Source organism: Podarcis filfolensis, assembly GCF_964270895.1.
Source record: "Podarcis filfolensis genome assembly, chromosome: 11".
NCBI classification, from domain to species: domain Eukaryota; kingdom Metazoa; phylum Chordata; class Lepidosauria; order Squamata; family Lacertidae; genus Podarcis; species Podarcis filfolensis.
The window spans coordinates 27,734,757-27,760,031 of record NC_139613.1 but is presented as its reverse complement, the minus strand read 5'-3'; the positions used below and the strand labels follow the sequence as shown (position 1 = coordinate 27,760,031).

The 25,275-nt window shown below is 39.5% G+C and overlaps 1 protein-coding gene and 1 long non-coding RNA gene across 7 annotated transcripts in view; one reads left to right on the top strand and one right to left on the bottom strand.

Moving 5' to 3' along the window:
- Positions 1–25,270, top strand: part of LOC310744691 — a 143,071-nt gene extending 117,801 nt beyond the window's left edge. For all 5 annotated transcript variants that reach the window (XR_014539654.1, XR_014539655.1, XR_014539656.1 and 2 more), the window contains one exon: positions 20,867–25,270. This is a non-coding gene — a long non-coding RNA (uncharacterized lncRNA). The remainder of the gene's footprint in view (positions 1–20,866) is intronic.
- Positions 5,391–25,275, bottom strand: part of AP3B1 (adaptor related protein complex 3 subunit beta 1) — a 127,977-nt gene continuing 108,092 nt past the window's right edge. For both annotated transcript variants that reach the window (XM_083576036.1, XM_083576037.1), the window contains exons 26-27: positions 17,834–17,972; positions 5,391–6,133 (exon numbers count right to left, since the gene is read on the bottom strand). In XM_083576036.1, coding sequence (XP_083432162.1) covers positions 5,980–6,133; positions 17,834–17,972 — 293 coding nt within the window. In that variant the 3' untranslated portion in view covers positions 5,391–5,979. The remainder of the gene's footprint in view (positions 6,134–17,833; positions 17,973–25,275) is intronic.

The window sequence follows — 25,275 nt, the reverse complement described above, 5'->3', positions numbered from 1 at the left end:
GAAGACTTGCTGCTGCTGTATTCTAATGATAGCTCTTTGTTGTTTTAGAAAGGGACCAGAGATATAAATTTTCTGCCAATGCTTTAGTACCTCCAAATTCACAGTACTTTGTATAAAGCAGCAGGCTATACATGAAAAATGTTCACTCTGAACTATGGAACAGAGTATTGATGCTCTAAGGGCAGCGAAGAAAAATAAAGGAGAGAATGGGGGTGCAACTTACTCTCTTTTTTATAGTATACATGTGGGATTTTGTGTCAGCATCAACTGGATAGGTTCTCTTTCTATCCACTTGTTACATTTCCTTGGTAGTGAGAGGGATTGGGAGAGCCCAAGGTGTGGTTGGTTGGTTGGTTGTGGTTGGCTGTAGTGAGGTTTGTTTGTATTTGTGAGGGGGGGGAGGGTTTGTTGGGTCAAGTAAGCCATATTGATTCATATAGTATTGATGGGTTCTTGTTGGGCTGTGTATGTGATAAAGGGGAGCCATACTGGAGTGAAGGCATCCTCTTCTATTTGTCTCTGTGTCAGTTTCAGTCCATTGGTTAGCTTTTCTGGTAAAGCTGTTTCCCATACAATTTGGTACCAGTGGTCCATGTTCACTTCAGACAGGTCTCTCCATTGTCTGGCTATGAGGCTTCTGGCTGCTGAGAGTAGGTGGTTTATAAGCTCTTTATAATGTGAGTGTTCATTATGATCTTGGAAAATGTTCAATAGGGCCAGTTCTGGGGTGGCTCCCAATACCTGTTTAGTTATTTTGCATATCTCTTGTAGGACTGCTGTCCAAAGGGTTGGATTTTGGAGCATTCCCCCACACGTGGAGGTACTGCTGGATTGTTTAAGAAGGTGTTAGCCAGGGTATTTGGGTGTCCCCAAATTTGTATTGTATTTCTTGTGTCGGTATGGGTTTGTTGTTTATGTAGAAGTCTTTTAGATGGTGTAGACCTTTGGCTTGCCAGGTTTTTATCTGGAGGTTTTGTGCTGTGTGTTGGAATAGTGGGTGGTGAGCCACGGGTGTTAGTGGGGCTGGGCACAGTTTGCCTGCTTTTCCGTTCCATGCTTTAAGCATGGACTGCATGAAGCTGTTTAGTGTTGTGGGGATTTTATTTAGTTTGTTTTGGGAAAATAGTTATGCTGTTGTGGGGGGGTTTTCAATGGTGTCTCTCTCCAAGTGGACCCACTGTTTCGTCTCATCTTCTAGAATATATGGGATTATGTGGTGTAGTTTGTTGGTGATATAATATGATTCTATGATTCTAAGGGAGGGTGCAGGTATTTGTGGCTTATTCTTGGCTTTTTGTGTGAGAAAATAAACAAGTGTAGAGAACCTATATTAACTGTTCTGTATGTTCTTTTAAGCACCCTTTAGGCAATTCTAAGCCGGTAGGCCCTCAAACCACTGCTGCTCTTGGCTTTGCACAAGCATCAAGCACAAGGTAAAAGAGGCTTCTTTGGGCTTCAGTCTTAGCTTGAAATACCTCAAGGAAAGCATGTTAAAGTTGTATAGAAAACGTTTCACCCTGTGATTGAAAGTGGCAGGCCAGATAGCAAGCGTTAGGGGAAGTTATAGCCTGGGGGTAGCCACACAGTTCCTTGTGCCCAGAATTTGTGCTCCTGGGCAACTGGGGCATATAGTCCCAAGATGTACAAGTAATCACCACATGCTTTTACATTATCTTACTCTTAGTCAAGAACCTGGCTATACTAGACTCATTACTGCAGTTGTTCCTGTTCTGTCTTCTATCACTCAGTTTCAAACTCTAAAACAGCAGCACCATATAGAATTCCAAAAGTCTCTTGGCCCTAATATTTTTATTAGATTGGCCAATCATATTTCCAAATGCTGTACCAGCTCCTTCTGCTGGAACACAGATAGTTTTGTTTGGGATCAGGTGAGATTCATATAGCTTTCAGACTTTTTAGTCCTAAGGACATTCAGTCAAGTTTCTGCAACTCCTGATTTTAAGCTGTCTGTGGGCAGGGACCAATCTTGTTTTGCTTATGAAACAGTACTATGAAATTTAAAATAGTATTTTTAAATGTGCTGCTTATCCAATAAACTAACCACAATAAAGAATTAAAGTGTAGCCAAGCTTGTTTTAAAATATCAACATTTATATTCACATTTTAAAACAGGAAACATTTGCCCTAATTAAAACACATTATCCAAATTGATTAATCTGAGTCTTTCTCCCATTTAACTGTGGCAGGTAATAGATTTGCGAATTCAAATTTAGTTCTCCCAAAAATTAGGATTCATAATAGATGCAACTATTTTATGTTACCTCAGGGTGTTCTATTTGAATGCATACAGTACTTTTGAGTGAAATATGTGTACTTTACAGAAATTATTGTATTTTGAATTTACATTGGATTGCAATCAGGTCAGCAAACTACTCACAGCACACACCTCATTCAGCTGCATATGATAATGAACTTTTAAAGATACTCTCTCATTAAAGGAAAAGAGTAGAAAAGGGTATCTAAAATGTATTCATTTTACTCATTCAACCACATTCGTATTATTCCTTTGCTAATATTTTCTACCTCTTAAAAATATTAGTGATTTATGTAGCAATGAATACAATCTTCCTTGTATTTGAAAACTGAAAAACATATTTAGGCGAGTAATAAAAGTGAGCTTCAGCAAAACCAGAACTTTTAGGCATCACTGTGAATCACTATCACAGAATACTTACTTACAGGACTTTTCTATATTGTGGTAACTTGGGCTTGCATAATAGCTAGGAATTTCCAGAGATGGAGTAAAAAACTTTTCATATTTTACCTGTTAGGTCAAAACTCTTGGCAAATAAATGAAGCTCTCTAGGACCATTGAATGAATGGGCATTGCTAAGCAACCACATTTTTCAATTTGATGTGGGTCTTCCTAAACCATCATGAGTGATCCCAATGGCTTTCTAACTAAACTTTCTAAACTCAAGAAGAGATAGTACTATCATAGTCTCTCTGACTCTTTTCCATCCAGATATTTGTAATTCCAATTGGGTCAAAATTATAATGTTTATATTTTCTCTAGGCATCTTTTCATTTTCTTCGAACTTCTCTCTCCTCCTCCTCCTCTTTTTGCATTTTTTAAACCCAACATAAAATATATAAATGAATACTTGCAGTGTCTTAGCTAACCACCTCCTCTTTTAGGGAAGCTTAGTGATCTCCAGATAGTTGGTTGGCACTGAGGTTGGATTTTCAGAATATGGTGAGTGGGTACTGTCCGCAGGGTAGAAGTTACAGTAATTCTTTGTTCTGTGCTATAACGGAGTGACTACTTTGCCACGTAACCTGTATGGAGCCAATGCCTGTACAGTGGTGCCTCGGAAGACAAAAAACTCGCAAGACAAAAGAGTTTTTCGTTTTTTTGAGTTGCTTCGCAAGACGATTTTCCCCATGGGCTTGCTTCGCAAGACGAAAACGTATTGCGAGTTTGTTTCCTTTTTTCTTAAAACCGCTTGAAGAGGTGCAGTTGCGACTGACCGGGCTTCGCAAGACGAAAAACTGCGCAAGACGAAAAGACTCGCGGAATGAATTAATTTCGTCTTGCGAGGCACCACTGTATTTATAAAAATTGGTTGAATGCAGTACCATGCCCACTTCACCCCCATGTTTACTTCTATGCCTCTAGCTTATATACAAATTGCATCTGTCAGAGCTACCCTAGGTCCCAGCTCACAAAGGACCAACGCTGCTTTGTTGTTAAGTATAAAAGTCTTTATTGAAGTTCAGTTTCACTTCCAGAGCCGCAGCGCGCAGCCCCACGTCTAAAGTCTCAGACCACTGATGCTCCGTCTGAGTCTCCTCCCCCTTGACACCAATTTAAGATTCTAGCCTTGCTCCACCTTCTCCGCTGCTCCTTCCTCCTCTGGGTCCGCCTGCCCGCCGGGGTTCCGCCCTTTCTAGCCTCTTCTCCCGCTGATTCCCCTGAGCCTTCTCCCTCCCTCCGGCGGGCTTTAGGAGCTGGTTCCCCATCCGGGTCTCCTGCTGTTCCGCGCGCCTGCACATTTGAACTTGGCGCGCGCGCCCAGCCAGCAGCTTTCCTCCTGACCGTTCCACTGCTGCTGTCACTGCTTCCCCCATCGGGGGGGCTAGCTGCAACTGACCTCCCCTCCGTTGGAGGCGTGGTCAGCCCTGACTCCCTCTCTGGAGGAGACACTGCTCCTGACACATGTGACTCCTCCCCCCCACTACGCTCTGGTGGGGAAACTGGTCCCGATCCTCCACTGCTGCTTTGGGGTTCCCCTCTGGCTCCTTGTTTCTGGTGCGTCCCCCCTGGGACCCCCCTTGCCCTGACCATCGGCGCCCCCTTCTGGGAATCTTCTGATTCGCTGGAGAAGCTCATGGAATCTCTCGGGCCACTGTCATACTCCCCTACGCTGCCTTCGGATTCTTCCCCTTCGCTCTCCCAATCCTCTCTCCCTAGTGCTCCTGCTCCTGATTCCCTGACAGCATCTTAAATAATCTGCAGTCAATATGAAAAAATGTTGTCTAAATCTGGCCTTAAATGAGACACTGAAACAGTTACTCACTAGTGGACCATTCAACAGAATTATACCATATAGATTTATGTGCTTTAGCAAAACCATTACAGAACCCAATAAAATCAGACATGATATCAAGGATACATTCTCATGATTGTCATATAAGTTCATTTATCAACTAACCTTGAATAACTTACATTGGCCAAATGGGGTAGTTCCAGAGTAGTAAAATGGAGACCTACTAAAAAGGCAAGATATAGAAACCAGTTCTGAACCATGGATAGCTTGTTGGAACACGAACTGCATAACTGGGATTTTTAAATAATTTAATAGTATTTGAATATTAGTGACTTTCTCTTAATAAACCTTACACGGTCTCCTCTGACTATACAGTATATGTGTTGTTAGTGTTCCAGCGATCAGAGTGAGGTCTGAGACCTTTAGATACAAAACAAATTCTCTCTCTAAGCAGTTTTTAAACTCACATGAGCACAAACCTCTCTAGTCTACTTTATGTATTGGATGAGTAGGCTATTGACCATGGAAGATACAATAAATTGACTACAGTAGACCAGTCTGTCCCTAAAGTGCCACAGAATCCTCATTTCTTCTCTAGTATAGAGAAGCTGCTGCATAAAGCTAAATTCTATAACCAAATGATAATGCAGAAGAAAGGTGGTGTGATCACTTACATGTTACACTGGACAGAATAGATACATTTCCCAAACCCATCACCTATGATGTAAATCTAGAATTAAGTCTGTAATAAGTTGACTAATGAAACTCATTGCAATTTTTGAGGCTTTCTAAAAAGTAGAATTTCAACACTGAGGTTCTCAAGTAATAATCAAGTTGTAATAGAAATTTTGCTTTTAATAGCTCTCAGAAGAAAACAAATTTATCATAACATGACTTTATTAGAATCTCAATTTTTAGAAAATTATGGCAGCCGTGAGGAACGATTAGATACAAATATATGCTCAAGTACAGAAGCAAATAGTCTCTGGAATATAAAAACTGCAAAATTTTATCTCTCTCAAACACTCCAGTACAATCAACACTGTGAAGGTGTTTTCCATATTGATTTCCTTAAATTTTATTTTAGTGTTCTGATTAAGCTGATTTTTTTCCAGTACCTTATTCCTCAGTCTTTTATTGTTTTCATGAGAGAAAACAAAACATGAAAATGAGGAAAGCAGAAAGAGTATGAGGCTAGGAAAAACACCTTGTAAATAACATTTATGAATTTAGCTGACAGTAAAGTAAATGTTTCTTTGGTTAGAAAGCAAGGGGGAAAGATGCGAAGTACTTGCTTGTGTGTGATAGATGCACACTATAGCATTCTAAAACAGGAGACAAGAATGTCAAGAGTGTATTCTTCCCCCACTGCCAGATGGAAAGGCTATTATTATAAATGAAAGGCAGCAGTAGTGGATGCCAGGCACTTTTGTTGTGTGCCAGATTCTGAAGTCCAGATGTAAGCAGGTTACCCCTGGGACAGGACAGGCTTCAGCTCCCGCAGCAGAATAGAGCCAATCACGGTTTTCTCGGTGTTTATGATGAGCTGTGCTGTAGACCCTTCTTCCATCTCCACTGTGACTAGCAGCAGTGACCCACTATGCACCGTTTTAGCTGCAAATCTAGAGGATGGAAACAAAATCTGTGATTACCTTTTGTACAAAACAAAAAACCCCACAAGTGACGTTTTCCTAATTCAATGAAGTTATATACCACCAGAATTTTTTGTAACAAAATCCCCAAGTCATGAACATACCATAAATACAAATACAACTTCATAACAGAAATAGAAGAAAATTAAGACAGCTTAAAGCAGGCTTTAGAAGGCAGTCAAGTTTACACAATCCCTAATTTTTATATACCAACAACCTGAACTTTAGCTGAGAGCAAACAGATTATTAGGCAACACAAGTGTTGAATTATTCAAAATACAGTAATCCTATTAAAATACATTTAAAATTAGACAGCTAACCAAAGTTACCAAAGTTAACAACACATAGCTCAATAGTTAAAGTCTTTCAGCACATAACCTCATACGTGGGGACAGGACTTCCAAAGTAACCAATCTTTCCATTTTTATTTCTCTGATAATTAATACACTTCTAAGAACTTTATATAATGAAAGCAAACTTGAGATCTAATATTTGAATACTAAATTCCAAAACATGAAGAACCTACTCATTACATGGAATTAAAAGCAAACTAGTATCTTAAGCACTGCAATTGACTGAAAAGCCATTTTAGGCACAATGAACTTCTGTCAATCCTGTTAATTCATTCTGCATGCACAGCGAGACCCTAGAGACAGAAAGGGAAGGGAAGGCAACAGCCCATCCTTCCATGTTCCACAAAGCATACTACCCCCCCCCTTTCAAAAAAGAAGAAGAAGAACCACCCAGAGAACAACAAAGTTGCTGCACATGGGCTTTTGAAAACACTAACAAGTGTAGAGCAGGTCTGTGACCCTCTGTGACCCCACTTTGCAGGGCCAATTCCCTCTCCCCTTTCTGAATGACACGTGTCTGAATCAGAGCCATCTGCCTCAATTTGCGCAACATCTTCAGCCACAATAGGACCCAGTTAGCCCTGACAACGGCTCACAATACATAAAAATAAAACTGCTGACAGCACGCCATCAGCTATTCAAGAGCAAACCAACTGGTCAGTGTCTCATGTCTGACAATTAGCATGGGCCTTGCACAGCGCCTCCTGGGCTCCTTAGGGATCTGTTTAATTACCATCAACATAAAAGAGGGAGTTTATCAGCAGATACTCAAAAAGCTTCTCTCTAGACTTAATTAAAATATTAGCCTCTTCAGCAGGAAGCAGATTCTCTTTAAATGAAAAGTAATTTCTTTTTTAAAAAATTAAGCATATCAACCTCAAAATCTTGTAAGACATTACACTAATTTAGGAAACATAAGTCATCCTTAAATGTCACTCTTCTCACAGGTCAATATATTTCTTTTATTCAGATTAGATACACAATTTCCACTCTTTATATCCAATAAGAAAATAAATCCCTATCCAATGAAAAGATTTCAAAGAAATACCAGCAGTCCCATTTAGTATCTTTACCATGATGTTAAAATCTATGTTTCTCCCATCAATTTGGAAAGGGTGATAATTATGTAAACAATAGTCTTATTAGTCTCTTTATTTATTTAACACTTGTGTCTTGGGACTACAGAGAAACAGATTATGCCTGAATTCACACAATTAAAGCTCCAGAGCTGGGGCTTCCTAGCCCCAAGGCTCATTTTACTCCTGTTCTAGCCTAAACTGCAAGTGATATAAAGTCAATGTTATTATAAAAGCAAACATAGCCCAAAGGCACAATGAGGGTCAATTCTGGCTGGGTGCCTTTGTGTGTCGTTTAAAGCAATTAGATAAGGAAAATTTATTTGAAATGAATACTTCAGAATGCCTTTTTAAAAATAAGATACTGTTGTCAACTAATGGGTCAGTGAAGGCTATCTTAAACTAAAGTTCTAACTTCCAGTGTAGCATGGATTAATGTAGCTTTTGTGTCTAAGGGGAACTAATGTTGGGAGCACTTACTGATATCAGATGACTAGTAGAATCTCACATGACACTTAACTGTTTTAAAAAAATCTATTTAAAATGGAAGGCAAGTTTGGCTGCAAATGATTATGGACGGTGGAAAGTAAACAACTCTTTACTAATATCTAAGCAACTTGCACAGTAGACATATGGCAAGTACAGAACACCATACTCAAGGACACACGTGGTCTTATGTGGCATGGTGGATGATGGCTGAAACTATGCTAGGCAATAGGAAACTGATTTGTTTAATTCCTGGCCTGGTTTGATCACATACAAAAATGGAATTGCAGTGGTGCAAGACTCCAGGTTTTAGCAGGTGTAATAAGGGGAGCTGAACCCTCTCAATACCCGTTCATTTACTATCCAGAGCCTCTCCCCGTCAGGCACTTTTCATCCAACCAAGTAGAGTCTTCAGGTATTATAGTTTGGGTGAGGGGAAATGGGACAGGAAGGATGAACTGCCAGAAGGTAAACTAGGAAGGAAGGAAGGTTCACCACCCCTGCTCCAACCCTTCTCATCCAGTTTTGCAATAATATTCAAGGCTTCATTCACCACTTTATATGTGATTAGGAGAGACTCTAGTCTAAAGAAACTGCTGGAATCACATGTAGTTTGAGGTGGAATTTACTATGTCCCTTGATAAAAATATGTTTCTTGGAGGCAATAGGCATCTTTGAATGTTGAGCCTGTTTCTGTGACAAGTTCAAATGTCAGTAAATCATGAAAGTTTATATTAACTCATGAAATATTTAATATAATGAAGCAGCTGAATCACAACTGAGATAATACATATACTATGGCAATAAAAGCAATGTTCTCTCATCAACAAAAGTGAATCTTTTGTACAGTAAGTGTCTGGTAATCATAAACACATAAATATTATCTCTCAACACAGCAGCACCTACTGCTTCATTTCCCCCCAGAGTACATGGAGTTCCCACAATGGAAAATAGTGCAGAACAGACACAAAACACAGAACGTAATTGCTTTAAGAATATGATGGCCTCACAGTGGTCTAATTAAGAGACTTAACAAACATGAAAATATAGTTAAATAATTTCCTCGCTAAGGCACATGGTAGCTTCATTTGGACAAAGCTGAAATATGGTCTAGGACTATGTGAACTAGCCTTCCCCTACCCTTACCCTAAGTGTGGCCATAAGGAGAAGACTGGAAACTTTCACTTCTGTTTTCAGCTAACCACAGTGCAGTGTTATGTCTAAACTAGGCTAACTGTGCTTGGTCTTACCTATAGTGTATGAGGTGTTAGGAGAAGGGTAGTATTTCTGGTGGGGGATATGTCCTGCTCCTTCCGCAGTAGTTTGTCCACCTTTGGTCTCCACCCTGCACTCAGCATTCACCTGTGGCTCCAAGAAGTTGTCAGCATGTGACAGCAGCCACACTCTGGGGAATGGCTTCATCTGGCTGGCTAAACCAGGTGAGGATCAAATAACGGTACTGCTCTAATGTAGTTTGTTTGTTTTTTTCTTGTAGGCTGGCACAGCTGTCCTTGTTTTTGAGTAAAATGCAAGTTGTTTATTCCCTAGTACGACAATGCATGCAAGCATAATATGAATGATGTTATAAAACCATGCAACTGTAGAAGCAGCATTCATTCTCTCTTCTGAATGATTATACAATATCAGTATGGAACATAGAAAGCATATTCTTTTATCCATGCTTTCCTCCTTTGTTATATGCAGCTGTACAGTTATGTTATTTTTCTCTACAGATCTATATACTGGGTTTTTGTTCTACTCTAAGAAAGATGATCATTTGATTGTATTTTAACTGCAATAAAATTTTGACATAAAGTCTGAAATAGAATTGTTTTATAGATTTCAGATAAAGAAGAAAAAATATTATCCATAAGCATATATAGTCATCCTCCCCACTCCACCCCAATTCATGTCACAAAGCAGTGTCTAGTACAGGAGTGGCTGCCAGTTGTTGCTTGAACTTATGTGAGTTGTAATCTAACAACATCTGGAAAGCACCATGTTTGCTACGCTGGTCTATTAAGATATTGATCACAACACACCCCCACCTTGAAAAAATTAAGCCACTGCAACTATTCTTAGTGCTTTCCATGCTTTTACAGTGCAGATAAGGCTTACAAAGTTTCAGATTTCTAGTACTAATTAAAAATTTTAAAAAAAATTGGGGGGGGGGGACTTGAGCCTTCAAACAACATACAAAATGTTTGCATATAAAAGTTTCATTAACACTTATTTCTACTAATACTGCACACTTTCTCTATTTTTTTTTTTAGAATAGCCTGTAATTCTTCTTAGTTCATTTTCCTCCTGTTCAAATTTGCTAGTCACCAGAAGCTGTTACAATGGCCCATTCATACTAAAACTTTTCTCCCCCTACGTTGTACATGAAGCCTTCAATTACTGCCTGCTGAAGCAGACAGAATCCTATTAGTAAGAAAGACGATCACAAGATGCAATGCCCAGCCCTAGCTGTATAAAAATAATTAGCCCAAAGTTGACAAATGTAATGAATTTGCACAATGAATGTATTTAAGAAATTTCCTGTGAATTAGTCTTCTAATCCCAAACACCAGAATGAAAGGTTAGAACATGTAATGCTGTATGGTATTAGGGCAGAGATATATAAATAACTGATAACATCAGTACCCTATAGCTGCCACAAACCCTTCAAAGGATATCATGCAAACCAAAAGAAAGCGTTATTTCAGCCAAGTCTTAGAGTAAAACAGCTGTGTCCATTAACTTCAGTGGATCTATTCTGAGTAGAATTGAGCACCACTCAATGTGATCCTATGTGATTCTCAAAGTGATCCAATTACGTGTCATCTATGACATAACAATTTATGGGGCATTAACAAAGTTACTGTTAGGAGGCAACTAATGTATATATTAATAGTGACACATGGTTTCTAGTCCCACGTTTCTCTTGTACAGTGGTACCTCGGGTTACAGACGCTTCAGGTTACAGACTTCGCTAACCCAGAAATAATAGTACCTCGGGTTAAGAACTTTGCTTCAGGATGAGAACAGAAATCATGCTCTGGCGGCGCGGCAGCAGCGGGAGGCCCCATTAGCTAAAGTGGTACCTCAGGTTAATAACATTTTCAGGTTAAGAACGGACCTCCAGAACGAACTAAGTTCTTAACCCGAGGTACCACAGTAATATAAACGTACATCGACTGCAGGGCATTTGCAGTTCAACTCTTCTTTCACCAATAGATCCCCTCCTTTAATCTCCCTGGGGGTGTTGCTACAGGGGAGAATTGGTGGGAGCAGTTAAAACACCTTGATCCTACTGAATTTTCTCTACAAGCATCCCACTTCCATGTCACCTTGACAAATTTAGGTTGGGGAATATTATGTCTGACAACAAATCACACAGTTCTGTTTTAGCCTAAAAATATAGTTATCCCAAGACAGGTTATTCTGAGCTCCCTCATCAATAACAGGAAATGATGTGGATACATCTAAATCTCTATATACAGAGTGGCTCCTTCCATTGATAGTGACCCCAAGATGAACAAGAGCTACATGTATAATCTGAGCAAACACACACCTCCAGTCTGGCAGCCATATTTCTATTATTTTATTATAATAGTACCTACGTACATTGAAAATACAATTCAGTTTGTATTTTAAAAAACCCAAAACGATTCATTTTGCCTTTTAATACATCATTTATGCTATTGTGATCAATTCTTCCTATTAAAAAGGTTTGGCTTCTCTAATTTTTCAGTATATATAGCTTTAAAAGGAAAATAAATTAAAAAGAAATTAGAATTGTTTACTTTCCATCTAGCAGAAGCAGCTATAAAACTCAATTTGCAAAACTGAATATGGTGTTTTAGGGGGGAAATAGTTTTTCAAATAATTCATAGTGGGTTAAACTTAAACATAACACCGGTTTGCAAACATGAAATGCATTATGTTTAAAGAATTAAACCACAAAAAGCTTTTTTACATTGCTAGAAAGAAAGTGATCAACTTATTTTGTACTTTATAATTTCAGATACAGAAGCAGTGCTGTCCTCTAGTGGACGGCAAACAGGATGGTAGTACAACCTATTTTGATTCACTTAAAACACCCAAAGAGTTAGCCAGCAAGCTTCCTTCCTATCTATCTATCTATCTATCGATCTATCGATCTATCGATCTATCACTATTTGTATTTAATTGATATTGGAGTTTAAAAGACCCTTAAGTAAGTAGTGCTCTGCAAATACAACAATTTGATATTTAGCAAAAAAAGACTTCCAGATAGAGGCATAATAAAGAGGCATATTTTTATTCTTTTGGTTTTCTACCTTAGTTGGGAAAATGTATAGGACATTTCCTTAAGGAGTAGTGCAAAAATGGCCTGGTGCTTTATTAATTACTAGAGGAGTGATAGGCCATGGGTTTAAAACTGGATGGTCATTAACTATCTGGGGGAAACTGTTTGAAGGTCATTGCTAACTTCAGTAGTCAATTATAAGGCAGATAAGAATAATTAATACCATGTTTAGGTAATTTGAAAGCTGAGTGCCATAATGGGAAAGGTCTCACTGCTTTATGAATGTATTTTGGTTTGATCAACTCAACAGTAAAAAAAAAACCAGGAGTGGAAACAGTTACAGTTTAAAACAAAATTAGTTGGTCTCCAAGGTGCTCCTGGACTACTTTTTTAAATATTTTGACTGCGTCAGACCAACATGGCTACTTACCTGAGTTTAAAACAAGTCAGTATAAGAGCTAATGGCTACAAACGGACCATTAACACATTCTAGGTTAGAAAACTAGGTGTTTTTAAATTATAAACATTATTAATATTATGGAATTGTTCCAACAACCGTTCATTGAAGACCAGTAACTCGGTTGGAGTATAAAATAGCATTGGACACATTTAAGAAGAGTCTTCTCATTTTAATTCTAGTACCCCAGCAGTCAGGTTTCCCGTATCTTATGGATCTCTCCCCTAGAGTATCAGTACGGGTTTTGCTCAGATCTGAACTAATAGCTAAAATTACAACTTGGGGCAAAAAATATCCCCAACCACCCAGTAATATTAGCTGGTAGCACTGGGGGTTTGTTTGCATTTCATGGAGCATGTAACTTGAGTCACTTGCTTTTTGGTATGCAAAACCCCGACTACTGCTTTCCTATGATCTAAACTATGTGAGCTTATTTACATGGGGTGTGTGTGCTATTTTGCAACAGGGGGTTGTTATTTATAGCCTTTGTGTCCCTACTGCTCTATAATTTTATGTGCCAACCCTGAATGGGTTTTCTTCTCTGTACCCTGCTGCTTCCATAGCATTACTCCCACAATCACATACTGGAGCAGGAGTAGCTTTCACACAGCACCACAGATCTGTCAGATGTTCATAGAAATTTGACTCTCCAGCAATGGCCTTGGTATTCATGGGATCGTTGATTGATTGATTGATTGATTGATTCTATGATTTTCATTCAAATGAACTGCGGCTTACAAACAATAAATAACAATAACATAAAAGAACATCACAAGTACAGCATTAGTCATATTAAAAAAATAACAAATCATAAGTAAAACAATATATAAAAACACTATTAACAAAGCCACTCCTAAACAATAAGCTAAACATCACCATTACACCAAAAGTCATATTATATGATTAACAAATCAATATGGCATTTACGACCTATAAAACTGTATTAAAAACATTAACAAAATAGCAACTAAAAAAATATGCTAAGCACTGTTAAGTTCATACAGACGCTTTCCACACCCTGACTTATAATCTTTCACTCTATTCAGTTCATTAAAATATACATTATTGTTATTACATAATGCCTGTAGCTCAGCCAGATGCTACATCGGCTGGGTCCTTGGGTAGTGGGCCGTGGTGAGGACAGTTATGCTCTTCGGCCTATCACTGGTGGCAAGGTGGATGTTGACTCTAGGTAGCCCACTCAGGCACTTTGATGAGGAACCTGTCCACGTCATCCTTGATAACCAGGAGGTCCATTCCCAATCAAGGGAGTCCAATATAAGTCTGTCCCCCCACTGAGTAGCGATCCTGCTGACATGTCCTTGAACTTCTCACTCTTCTTCTTGGTGGCAAAATAGGTGATAGATGTATTTGTTTTGTGGCAAGGAAACAAAGCAGTTCTGGTATGTTTCTTCATTATAGAGCTGGCATTTGGGAATGCAACAGGCTGTATTTCCCAGGCCTCCATAAGCATCTTCCATATAAAGGATCGAGTCATTTCCTTCTTGTCAGAATAACCTACAATTTGCAGCCCACTGGAGCTGAGGACTGTTGGCAATCTCCAAGTGCTGTGTGGATGGCCTGGCATGTTTTTTTTTTGCACCTGCAGTGTGGTTTGGGTACTGCCACTCCAAATCCCCTTCTCCTCCTGCTGTGGTTTCTGTTGGGTGTAGTGAAGGGTTAACCTTCTGTGCCTCGAGCCTCAGAGGAGGCGCGTACAAGGGAAGTACGCCAGGATGTGACGAAAGCAGCTTGGAATGCTGTGAGCTGAGTGGAAAGCAAAAGCAGTTCTGTTGCATCGCTGCAAGCTGAGAGAGAAGGACGCAGAGAAAATGCAGCTACACTCTGATGGCTGTTATGGATTGTAAATACGCTGTTTTGTTTCCCAATAAAGAGGTATTAGGATAGAAGAAACGTCTGGACTTTTTTTACTGCCCTTTCACACACAGACGCTGTGTAATTCTGCTAATTGCTTTACGACCGCTCCAAAGCCACACTGCGTATACAGAAGCTGCAGAGACTTGCAGGGGAGCGTGGCTGGGCGCCTGTTTTCAAGATGCAGTCTGACGTTTATGCCACCTGGACGAAACCCTGCAGCTCCTGTGCACAGAGTAGCAGGTGATGGTGGGCAGCTTGGGAAAGAGAGCCACAGCAGGTCCACACAGGAGCCAGGCTGGCACTCACTATGCTTCTGCTGCTGCTGTCATGCACCTGGCTGAAGGGTACAAGCAGATGGTCTGCAGAGCTACGGCCCTGTCTGGGAAGGCATATACCCCAGCCAGGTCTCCCTGCAAGGAGGAGTGCTCTTCCTTTTGACTTAGTTGAGCTGCTGCCTTCTCTTCCAGCTCCTCCAAAGCGTCTCACAGGGTTTCCTTATGCAAAGAAGTTGCAAGCAGGAGGGGCCTTTTCTGCGGTGGCACTTCTTCCCACATCAGAAGGGCCTTGATGTCTAAGCTTCAGGGGTGACACTCTGAGTTCAGCACACCCTGCAGAGGAGAGCAGGAAGAAGCCTGCTTGGCAAATGCTTCTTCCTTTCTCATTCTCTCCGAGAACTAGTCCTTGAAGCTGGGAAACGTGCTGGAGCCTGACACGGAATCAGAGAGGGCCTGAGGAAAGTCTTACTTTCCCTTGAGGAGATCCAGCTCCTCGCCTAGCCTGGCCTTCCTTTCCTCTTCCCATCTGACTGAAGTTCTGGGAGAGATTAGAATCACTTTCTCCCTCAGGGCTGGAGACACCGAGAGGCAAACCTGCCCCAATATGCCCAGTCAAGAGGGGGAGGAAGGACATGGCAGCTTCTGCCCGCCTTTCGCCTCTGACACATCATCATATGGCAGACCAGATAAGGAATTTATACACAGCAGCAGTTTGTTTCTACAGTTATTAGGTGATTGAAGTCTTGAATATAGAACAACATCTACAGACAAGAGGACTTAGTACCACTGCAGTATTTTGTTGGCAGGAAGTAGTAGAATAAAATTGAGTACTTTATTATACATTCCATTATATGACAACTAAACAGAACTGTCCTGCTTGTGGAAAAAGAACTATGCAATCTGTAAGCTCTATCATTTTTAACACCAACTTGCTTGGGAAAAAGATATTTGGATGCTAGTTCCTGCTTCTGCAGAGCGGACCACTTTTGTCATTGTTTTCATTGTAAGTGTGTAGTTCTTAGTGGGTCTATTGTACGTTAATAAATGTTGTCAAGGATTCTGAGGACTGTACTTAAGAAGTGGAACATTAGCTTCAAAAGAAGCCACTGCTAGGAGGTAGAATTCATGCCACTCAAGCATCAAATGCCTGAGAATACTTAAACTAAGAATTCTACTAGTCTTACATTCATACATAATCCCCAGGGCAAGGCTGAATCTATAAAACAGCAACAAAGCTCAAGGCTCACTTTAATGTCGTTTGATGAGAAAAAAACAGGTTGCTATAACTGTAGTTCTTTGCGTGGTCGTCTGTGCAGTCCGTCATATTGAGGATTTGTGCCTGCACTGCACATTATTTGGGAACTTCTAGAGCTCAGAAGAACCTTGAGGCCCTGCCCTCGGTCAGGGAAACCCCATGGTTCTGCAAAAATCAATGGCAGGAGCCAGCACACTTTCCTGAGGGTAGACCGTGTAATTGTACATATGACCACTTGTAGAACCAGTTACAGGTACACAATTTGTTTTCTACTTTGTGCAGTCACACATATGGAAGACCACAAGACTTAGTGGGCCTTTTCTGTGGTGGCTCCACACCTTTAGAACACCTTCCCAGTAGCGCTGCAGTAAGAGGGCTACATTCCAGGTTCTTTTTAAAAAAAGGCTTAAAGACTCATTTGTTTTGATTTGCCTTGCCTAAGTCTTGTTTTGTCCTGCTTGTTGGACACTATGTTGCTGGCGGTAGTCAGCCTTGTGAATCTGTTTTCTTCTTGTTTCTTTTTATATTGCTGTAAGCTGTGTTGGATGGCCGTTGCCTAGAAAATTAACATTTAAAAAAAAAAAAAAAACTACCACCACCATAGTTGTGGTTGCTGAGGCAGTACACAGCAATGCTGCATAATTAGAGGAGTCTTTGGGCCTGTCATCCCCTTCAGGTTAACTGAGAAAACCCTAAGAAAGTAGTATTCTTCCTTCCATTGTCACCCAGTTATACATCCAAACAACTCTTGTGCTTGGTTTTTTCTCTTGTATACTTTAATTGCTGGCTTTTAGTTTTCCTGCATATCATGGTCTCCAGTTAGGACCACAGTTGTTTGTTCTATATTATATCCTTATCCTTATCCTGCTCTGCACATTCACCAGTACTAATTTCTTACCATGTACCTCTTTGCATATGCAGAAGTGCCGCCAGGAAGTTCAATGATGTAGAGGTAGGTAGAGTAACAATTGGCTTTTTTCCCTCTGCGACTTCCACATCAGAAAACCCTTCTCACATGCCTCTTTCCTCACCACATGCAAAGGCCCTGTTTGCTGCTAGGCAACATAATCATTCAGTAGCACTGGAATAATTGTTATTGCTAGGGGAAGAATGACACAGATCACTCTGAGAAGAAAAACGGAATTGATATACTTGACTCAAAACTGGTCAGCCTTCCTGTAACTCTTAAGAAGCACAGGTATTTGAGGGTATTTCTTGAATTGGATGGTCACAGAGGTACCAAATCTACCCTCTTAGCTTCCATCTCCTCAAATTTTTCAAACAGTACATCTCCCACTTGCACAGACAAAAGTAATTTAGGAGAAGGTGGAAAAGCCATGTAGACACAGACAAATGGAACAATATTTATAGGTAGACTGCTGGAGTTAAGTGGAATATGTAGCAAAGTTCCTGTGATTAAGAAATTGAAATAAACCAACCCATGCTCCTAGCAGTCACTCATGTGTGCTATAGACAAAGCTTCTGCTTTGAAACCTGACTTTGGATGTAAATTTGTTTTCCCTGGCTATTCCCCAAATGTCAATCCATTTATATACAAGAAGGCAAACTGGAATTACATTATCCAAGACTTACAAGAAACCTCCACATTTTGATTACCTGTGAATGTTATCTTCACCAGAAGGAACCACACCAAGGTTTGCTACGCTTACCACCTTCTGCAATATTACAAGACGAGTGGAATTTTGTGGTGCAACAGTGACTGTAGTGGATGTTTCATTCATACCAGTCAACCTTCCTGAAACAGTGAAACATAAAAACCATGGATTCATGTAGTTAATATCATAAAGAAAATTTAAAGCAGCACTGACATATTAGCCCATATACCTGGTGCTAAATGTTTAAGGTTTGTCTTAATAAGGATTTCTGAGTGCCTTGTGGGAACAGATGATAAATACCTAGTCAACTAACTATAATTTTTAAACTGCATATTCATGAGGATGTAGTAAGGCATTTTCATATAATTCCAAAAACTAAATGCTTATGCAGTATAACTGAATGATTGTGTGTGTGTGTGTGTGCATATACACTACATATACACTACATATACACATACAATCACTAATATATAGAGATCTCAAAAGAGAAAACAGCATGCTTATAAACAACACCCATAAGTTCAATATTTACTGTAAATAAGATCACAACAGTTACTAGCCTGCAAAAAAGATAACCATTGAATTGTAGAGTTGGAAGGGACCACAAGGGATATATCATCCAACTCCATGCAATGCAGGAATCTTTTCCCCAAGGAAATAAACAACTACCTGACTTTTAGAAGACATCTGAAGGCAGCCCTTCAGATTATTTTGTTGGGAGCCGCCCAGAGTGGCTGGGGAAACCCAGCCAGATGGGCGGGGTATAAATATTATTCTATCGATTGAGCTAAATGTACTAGTTTGCTATGGGTTGGCGGAAAAAAGCTAGAGAGCTGCACTTCTACACTGGACATACTACAGAGAGTTTCCCACCTCTAGCAGCTTACTTGAATTCTTTCCTGGGTACACCCATTCTATCCTTCACCACCCAATCATTCATCTGCATGTAATTCCTTCTTCCCTTTGGCTAGTCTAGCATATTAGACTAATTCATCACTTCCCACACCAACAGGAGTCATGATACAAATACACTAGAAGCGCCTATTCACAAGTTTACTTAAAAACAAAGATAATGACCTCCACTTAAAACAAGGATAAACACAAAAAGATGGCCATGCAGTCAATCTATTAGCACCACCCAAATACTCACGAGAAGAAATACAGTTCTGCCTGGTGTCGAAAAGACAATACTGTCAATGTCAGGCAAACCTTCCTGGGGAAAACATTCCATAAATGGGGGGCTACCACATTTATTATTGCCATTTGGCAGACATTTCTAGGAGGAGGCACACAGAGAAGGGCCTGAGATGTTAACATCAAGGTCCAGGTAAGTTCATTTGGAGAAAGACAGTCCTTGAAGTATTGGGGTTCTGAGCTGTAAAAGCCTTTATACTCACTCATATTCTTTATTATGGTCCAAAGACCCACAAAAACCATTTTGAAAGCAAAGTGCATTAAAAATACAAAAAAGACACAACAACAACAACAACAACAAATTTATTATTTATACCCCGCCCATCTGTCTGGGTTTCCCCAGCCACTCTGGGCGATTTCCAACAGAATATTAAAATACTAGGCAGGCATTGTGCTTTATCAAAGACATGTTGATTTCTAATTCTTACTAGCTCCAAGAGAAATTTTCCCATGGTCAGGTTTATATCATTTTTCTTATCTTCAATGAGATACTTGAGATAAAAGATATCAGTGTTTCCAGGTAAATTTACCAATAAGGGCTTAATTAATTGGTTCCTGGCTCTACAAGCAAACTAGAACATTGAACTGGGCTCAGAAATGAATCGCTGACAGTGTAGTCAGCAAAGAACTAGTGTTACATGAACACAGTGCCTTGTTGTTGTTTAGTCGTTTAGTCGTATCCGACTATTCGTGACCCCATGGACCAGAGCACAGTGCCTAATTCTACTCAATAGTATGGTTGCTAGGTTCTGCATTAGGTGGTTTCTGAACCATCTTCAAAGGAAGCCCAATGTTCAACTCACAAGCAACTGGCCATTGCCTAAATCTGCTTCTCAGTCTACCCATGCAAATGCTGGGAGATTTTCTGTGTGAGGGGCAGGACACACTATTTTTAATTGTTTTTCTGCCCATGCTATACCACTGGTTGTAGTAGGACATTGCCTTACAGAAGCTCCTGCCAAGTAAGCTAGAGGGCTAGACAGGCAAGGAGCTGACACATACATGCCCTGGAAGGATCAGAATAAGCATTACCCCAAAGGTCAGGAAGAGATGCCCTGTCATATAGGTAATAAACAAGTAATATTTTTGCACTAGAAACGGAACATGCTTCTTTGTAAGACTGCTATGGTGCTTAACCGGTTTTTGTAATTCTACAGTAAATGAAGAAAACAGCCTACTCAAGGTTTATTTTAAACTACATTTCACTTAACCATGAATATTACGTAGCTTTTTTAAAAAAAAATAATGTATCAACTTTAGCCGGGAACAGTACATGGTACTGCAGATGGTCTAAATTTTACATTAGGAAAATGCATTGAAAAAAGTACATAAGCAGTCTTGAGGCTGCTTTTAAGCAAAGCACAGGACTGACATAACACTGCTGAGAGATGTGTGTACTCATTAAGGATTTAAACCTTCTCCATTAAGCTCTATTGAAGAGCAAATGCTGAATAAATGAATGCAACTATGTTTATGTTAAAAGCCTGTTTCCCGCAGCATGTAATTAAAGGAAATGTTGTACAAAGCCAGTACTTTTGTCAAGCTCCTGTAAATGGAAAGATGGATAGCACTCAGAGAAGTGAATGCATTGCTTCATATTTAACCTTAACACTCTTGTCATTAATGGTTTGTCTAACTTGTTCTATAAAGACAAGGTACTGCTCCATTGAAGTAAAATTAAAAAAATCAACTAAACCATGCTTTTCAGAACAGAAGATTCATTATCGTTGACTAATGTATTGGCATAAAGCAAAGTAACATCCTATCAAGTAAAGCACACATTCAATCTGCCTTACCACCCCCCCTTTTATTTTTAACTCATGCTGTTTTATTGTTATAGGCAATTTGTACCACTCAGCATGACAGTGTAAACTGAATCAAGATTAATTTACATGCAAAAGAACACTTAGCATGGTAAGCAAATGTATTGTCTCGATTGCTGAGGTGGAAAAGAACCTGAAAAGAAAAAAAAGGTGCTCTAATTAAGGGGCATCAAATATGATTGCTTGTGGTAGTTAAGGGCCAGAAAATTGTGAATGTCTGACCATTTAAAGAATTAGCACCTTGCTTGTTGGGAGGACAGAAAATGTTGCAAACATAAATCTTGATAAAATCAAGTAAACAATTTGAGAGATTCTTTTTATTTTTTAAAAGACATGGCTTTTCCGAATTAAACTCTATTGGGTATACTTAAAGTTGCCAGTTTAACTTTACTAAAATTGTAGTCTTTGGGGGAAAATCTAGAAGAGGAAATTATTGGAAACTTAAGATTTCAGAAACCTATTAATATCCAAAAGCTGAACTAAAGCAGAATGAGCTTGACATTTTAAATTACTATAGTACTTTTATGAAATGTTTATCTTTCAGAAATATTAGGTGAAGTCTAATGCTGTCCACGTGTGAGTGGAGCAGATTTCCACTTGTGCAATGAAGAAGAGTTTGGACTTGGACTTGATATCCTGCCTTTCACTCCCCTTAAGGAGTCTCAAAGCGGTTAGCAATCTCCTTTCCTTTCTTCCCAATGACACTTCCCTTTCCCCTCCTTCTTCCTGCAGCCACCTATATGCCCCCAAACTCTGCTTTGGAGAATCTCTGCAACAGATTTTGGTAATGTATAGAAGTTGGTTTCTGCTACAATGGGTTCATCCACTCCTCTCAGTTAATGTTCTGCCATTACTTTAAAGAAAAACAAAATAGTAAGCAGCATTACTGTTAACAAATGTTATCGATATGTATTGCTCGATATTTAAACCTAGGGGGGAAATAAGGGAAATGTGTGCGAAAATATCAGTTTGGTACACTGAGTTGAAACAGAAAAATCAAATAACCCCAGTTGCTGTTCTGAACTATGCTAGGTGGTTTGGGAATGAATTACACCAAAAGTGGTTTTTCCAGTTCAGAATTGAGATCCTACTGAAACAGAATGGCAAGGCTTAGCATATCATGCACAGCATGCACATAAATGCAGCTTTCCATCTTTTAGCGCTGCTTAGAAAACTTTAACAAGTATGAATATGCAGCAGTTTGTTCCCCTGCTGCCTTTGCCCAGCTCTATTAGAAGAATGCAACAGCAAACATCATAATGGAAATATATATTTTTCTTGGTACTGTAAAAATTCTATACCTTTTGTCATTGATTTTCAGAAATCAATACATGCTTTTAGTTTCTAATATTTAGTTCCTAATATTTAAAAAGTGATTCTATTTCTACTTTTTAAAATCCTCATTCCCCCCCCCCCTTTTTAAAAAGTATTTCTAGATGTGAAGGTTTGCGGCATTTCACAAAGGAAAGAAAACTCTGGACGATAATAGTACTATTGAAGGAGATTAAGGCTACAATCTTAACCCCCCTTACCTCAGAATAAGCCCCAATGAATTCAACAGGACTTACTTCTAAGTAGACCTGGTTAGGTTTATACTGCAAGTTTGACTGACATGGGACAATTGCTCTTGGTAACTTTCCAAGCTGACCTGAATTTTATGCTTGATTCACTTAAATATTAAGTGAATATTTAGTAACTGTTAAATTTTTCCCTCAAAATACTCTGTAAACTGTTATTTAATCTTGTTTAGAAAATACATAAAGCTGAGAATTGAGACTTCTATTATCATGAATTTTCTAAAACGGCTGAAACATTTAACTAAGATGATACTAAAGAAAAAGCCTTTTAAACCTACGGTAAATTTGCCAGCATCAGTCCTGCATCAAAGAATGAATTCAGGAAGACAGAAAGAGCAATACTGAAATGCCAAGAGACCTTCATGGATTTACAAATACTTCATATAAACAAATTTTCAAATAGCTTTATTCAGAGTAGCCTTTCTGCTCTATTAAACATAGCAAACAGCTGCCAGATTTATTCAGACAAATAATCAACAACCACAGAAGTAAAATGGCAGAAGAAAAAGGAATTTTGGCAACAACTCCACAGAGGACCACAGCTATTCTCAAAGTGCACTTCTTCTATGCACTCATGGTTCTGAATGGCCAGTCAGGAGGGGGGAGCTCTCAGTCACAGCTAAGCATACAAAACTCAATCAAAATACAAGCAAGCAAGCATACAACAAGAATGAGAAAGGGAGAGACAGAGTGCAATATCCAGCTTTACTTAAAATTGCACTCCTAGATGACAGTTTAAGAGAAGGGGAGAAAAGTAGATCACAAAATATGACGAAGCCTCAAGTCACTCACTCACCTTGGTTTGCTGAGCACGTGCAAAGTAGGCTTTAGCCAGCAAAGAGTAAGAACAGCAAATAGTTAGGAACTAGTTAAGGGAGAAAATAACTGACCTTATTTTTTTATAATAGTACACAACTACACAGAAAAAAGGAAATCAAATAGTTGTGAAGGCTATCATTATTTCTAGACAAAAGACACAGAGAAGAAGACCCACAAAACTGCTTATTAAACATTTATATTAAATATATATCATATTCACGTGTTTTGGGCGGTTGTAATAAATACACAAGGATTTTTTAAACTTTCTAGAATAGTATGAAAGGACTGATTAATGCAAATTCCAATATGAGAATACACAATGGAATCTAAAGGTATCCCACCCACCCCAAACAGTTCAGAGACTGTCCAGGTGAGCTTATAAATAAACTGTTTGGCTTCTTTAAACACAATACCAAATAAAACCTTTTGCAAAAAGAATTTGTAGTACAGGAAAGTCCTTCATATATATTTGATGTGATGCCACACAAAAAAGCCTGCGAGTTATAAGACAGGCAGAACAACTCTGTTATGTGTTTGTGCGTAAGTACAGAGTCTATGATGGAGCAACAGCAAAATCCAAAGCCCTGCTGGCTAGCTGTGGCCAGGGAGTGGGTGGGGGAACACCTAACAAACAGAGCCACGTAACAACGCCAACAACAGAGCTAGTGCAGCTTTGTGGCCTCTGTGGATGTGCGGGGGGGGGGGTGTAGGTTAGGATATGCACATTCCTTGTCTTCTCATATACAACTCATTTTGGCCCTCACTGCCCACCATTATCAAGGAGGGCACAGAGCTTTTTGGCCTTGCACTATGGAGACTTCTGTCAGTGGGTAAGACTTTCTGCTGCATCCTATGCAGCTCAGCCATACTCCTGGTGAACACAGAATTGCTCCATTCTATATTTTTAAAAGTGTGACAAAAAATGTGGGTGCCAACTAAGTAGCTAAGCCATGCTTCTTTTGAAACTGAAGAGATTAAGGCTAAATAATGCTGTAAGAAGTAGGTCACACTAATGAATTTTAATGGAGTAGGGACAAAGTATACTAGCTATATACAAGCAAAAGCTTTAGAAAGAGGACTGGAAATATAAAGAAAACTATTAAAATGTGTTGGAATTGTTTTTCTGAGTAGGTTACACCAGTATTCCAATCACTAGGACTAATATGAAATGTCCAAGCGCATAGGCAGCCATAGTTTGGTTAAATAGATATATTTATTGCTTCACACAACAAGGCGTCCTGAATTGAAAAAAAAGACACTACAGTGGTACCTCTGGTTGCGAACGGGATCCATTCTGGAGGCCCGTTCGCAACATGAAAAGAACGCAACCCACAGCGGCGCGTCTGCGCACGCGCGGGTTGCAACTCGCCACTTCTGCGCATGAGCGAGCGGCGAAACCCGGAAGTAACCCTTTCCGGTACTTCCGGGTCACCGCGGGACGTAACCTGAAAGAACGTAACACGAAGCGGACGTAACATGAGGTATGACTGTACAGTGGTACCTCAGGTTACATACGCTTCAGGTTACATACACTTCAGGTTACAGACTCCGCTAACCCAGAAATAGTGCTTCAGGTTAAGAACTTTGCTTCAGGATGAGAACAGAAATCATGCTTCAGAGGAGCTGCAGCAGCAGGAGGCCCCATTAGCTAAAGTGGTGCTTCAGGTTAAGAACAGTTTCAGGTTAAGAACGGACCTCCGGAATGAGTTAAGTACTTAACCTGAGGTACCACTGTATACAGTACAATAGCCATTAAAACAGTACATGTATACTCAAAAGAATCACCTAGATAAGAAAAATACACACAAACTCACACAGTGGTTATGGCCTAATCATGACTTTTTTTAAAAAAAAAAGTTTCAATCAGTTTCTTAGTACCAGTGCAATATGAAATGAGTGTTACTTAGAAGGGCAGTCAATGGAAATCTTAGGGTTAGACCAGAAAAAGATGTTCTCATTTAGAACAATATGATTTTACTGCATTTGCAAAAAGGTCCAGAACATCCATCTTATTTTAATTTCCCCCCCTA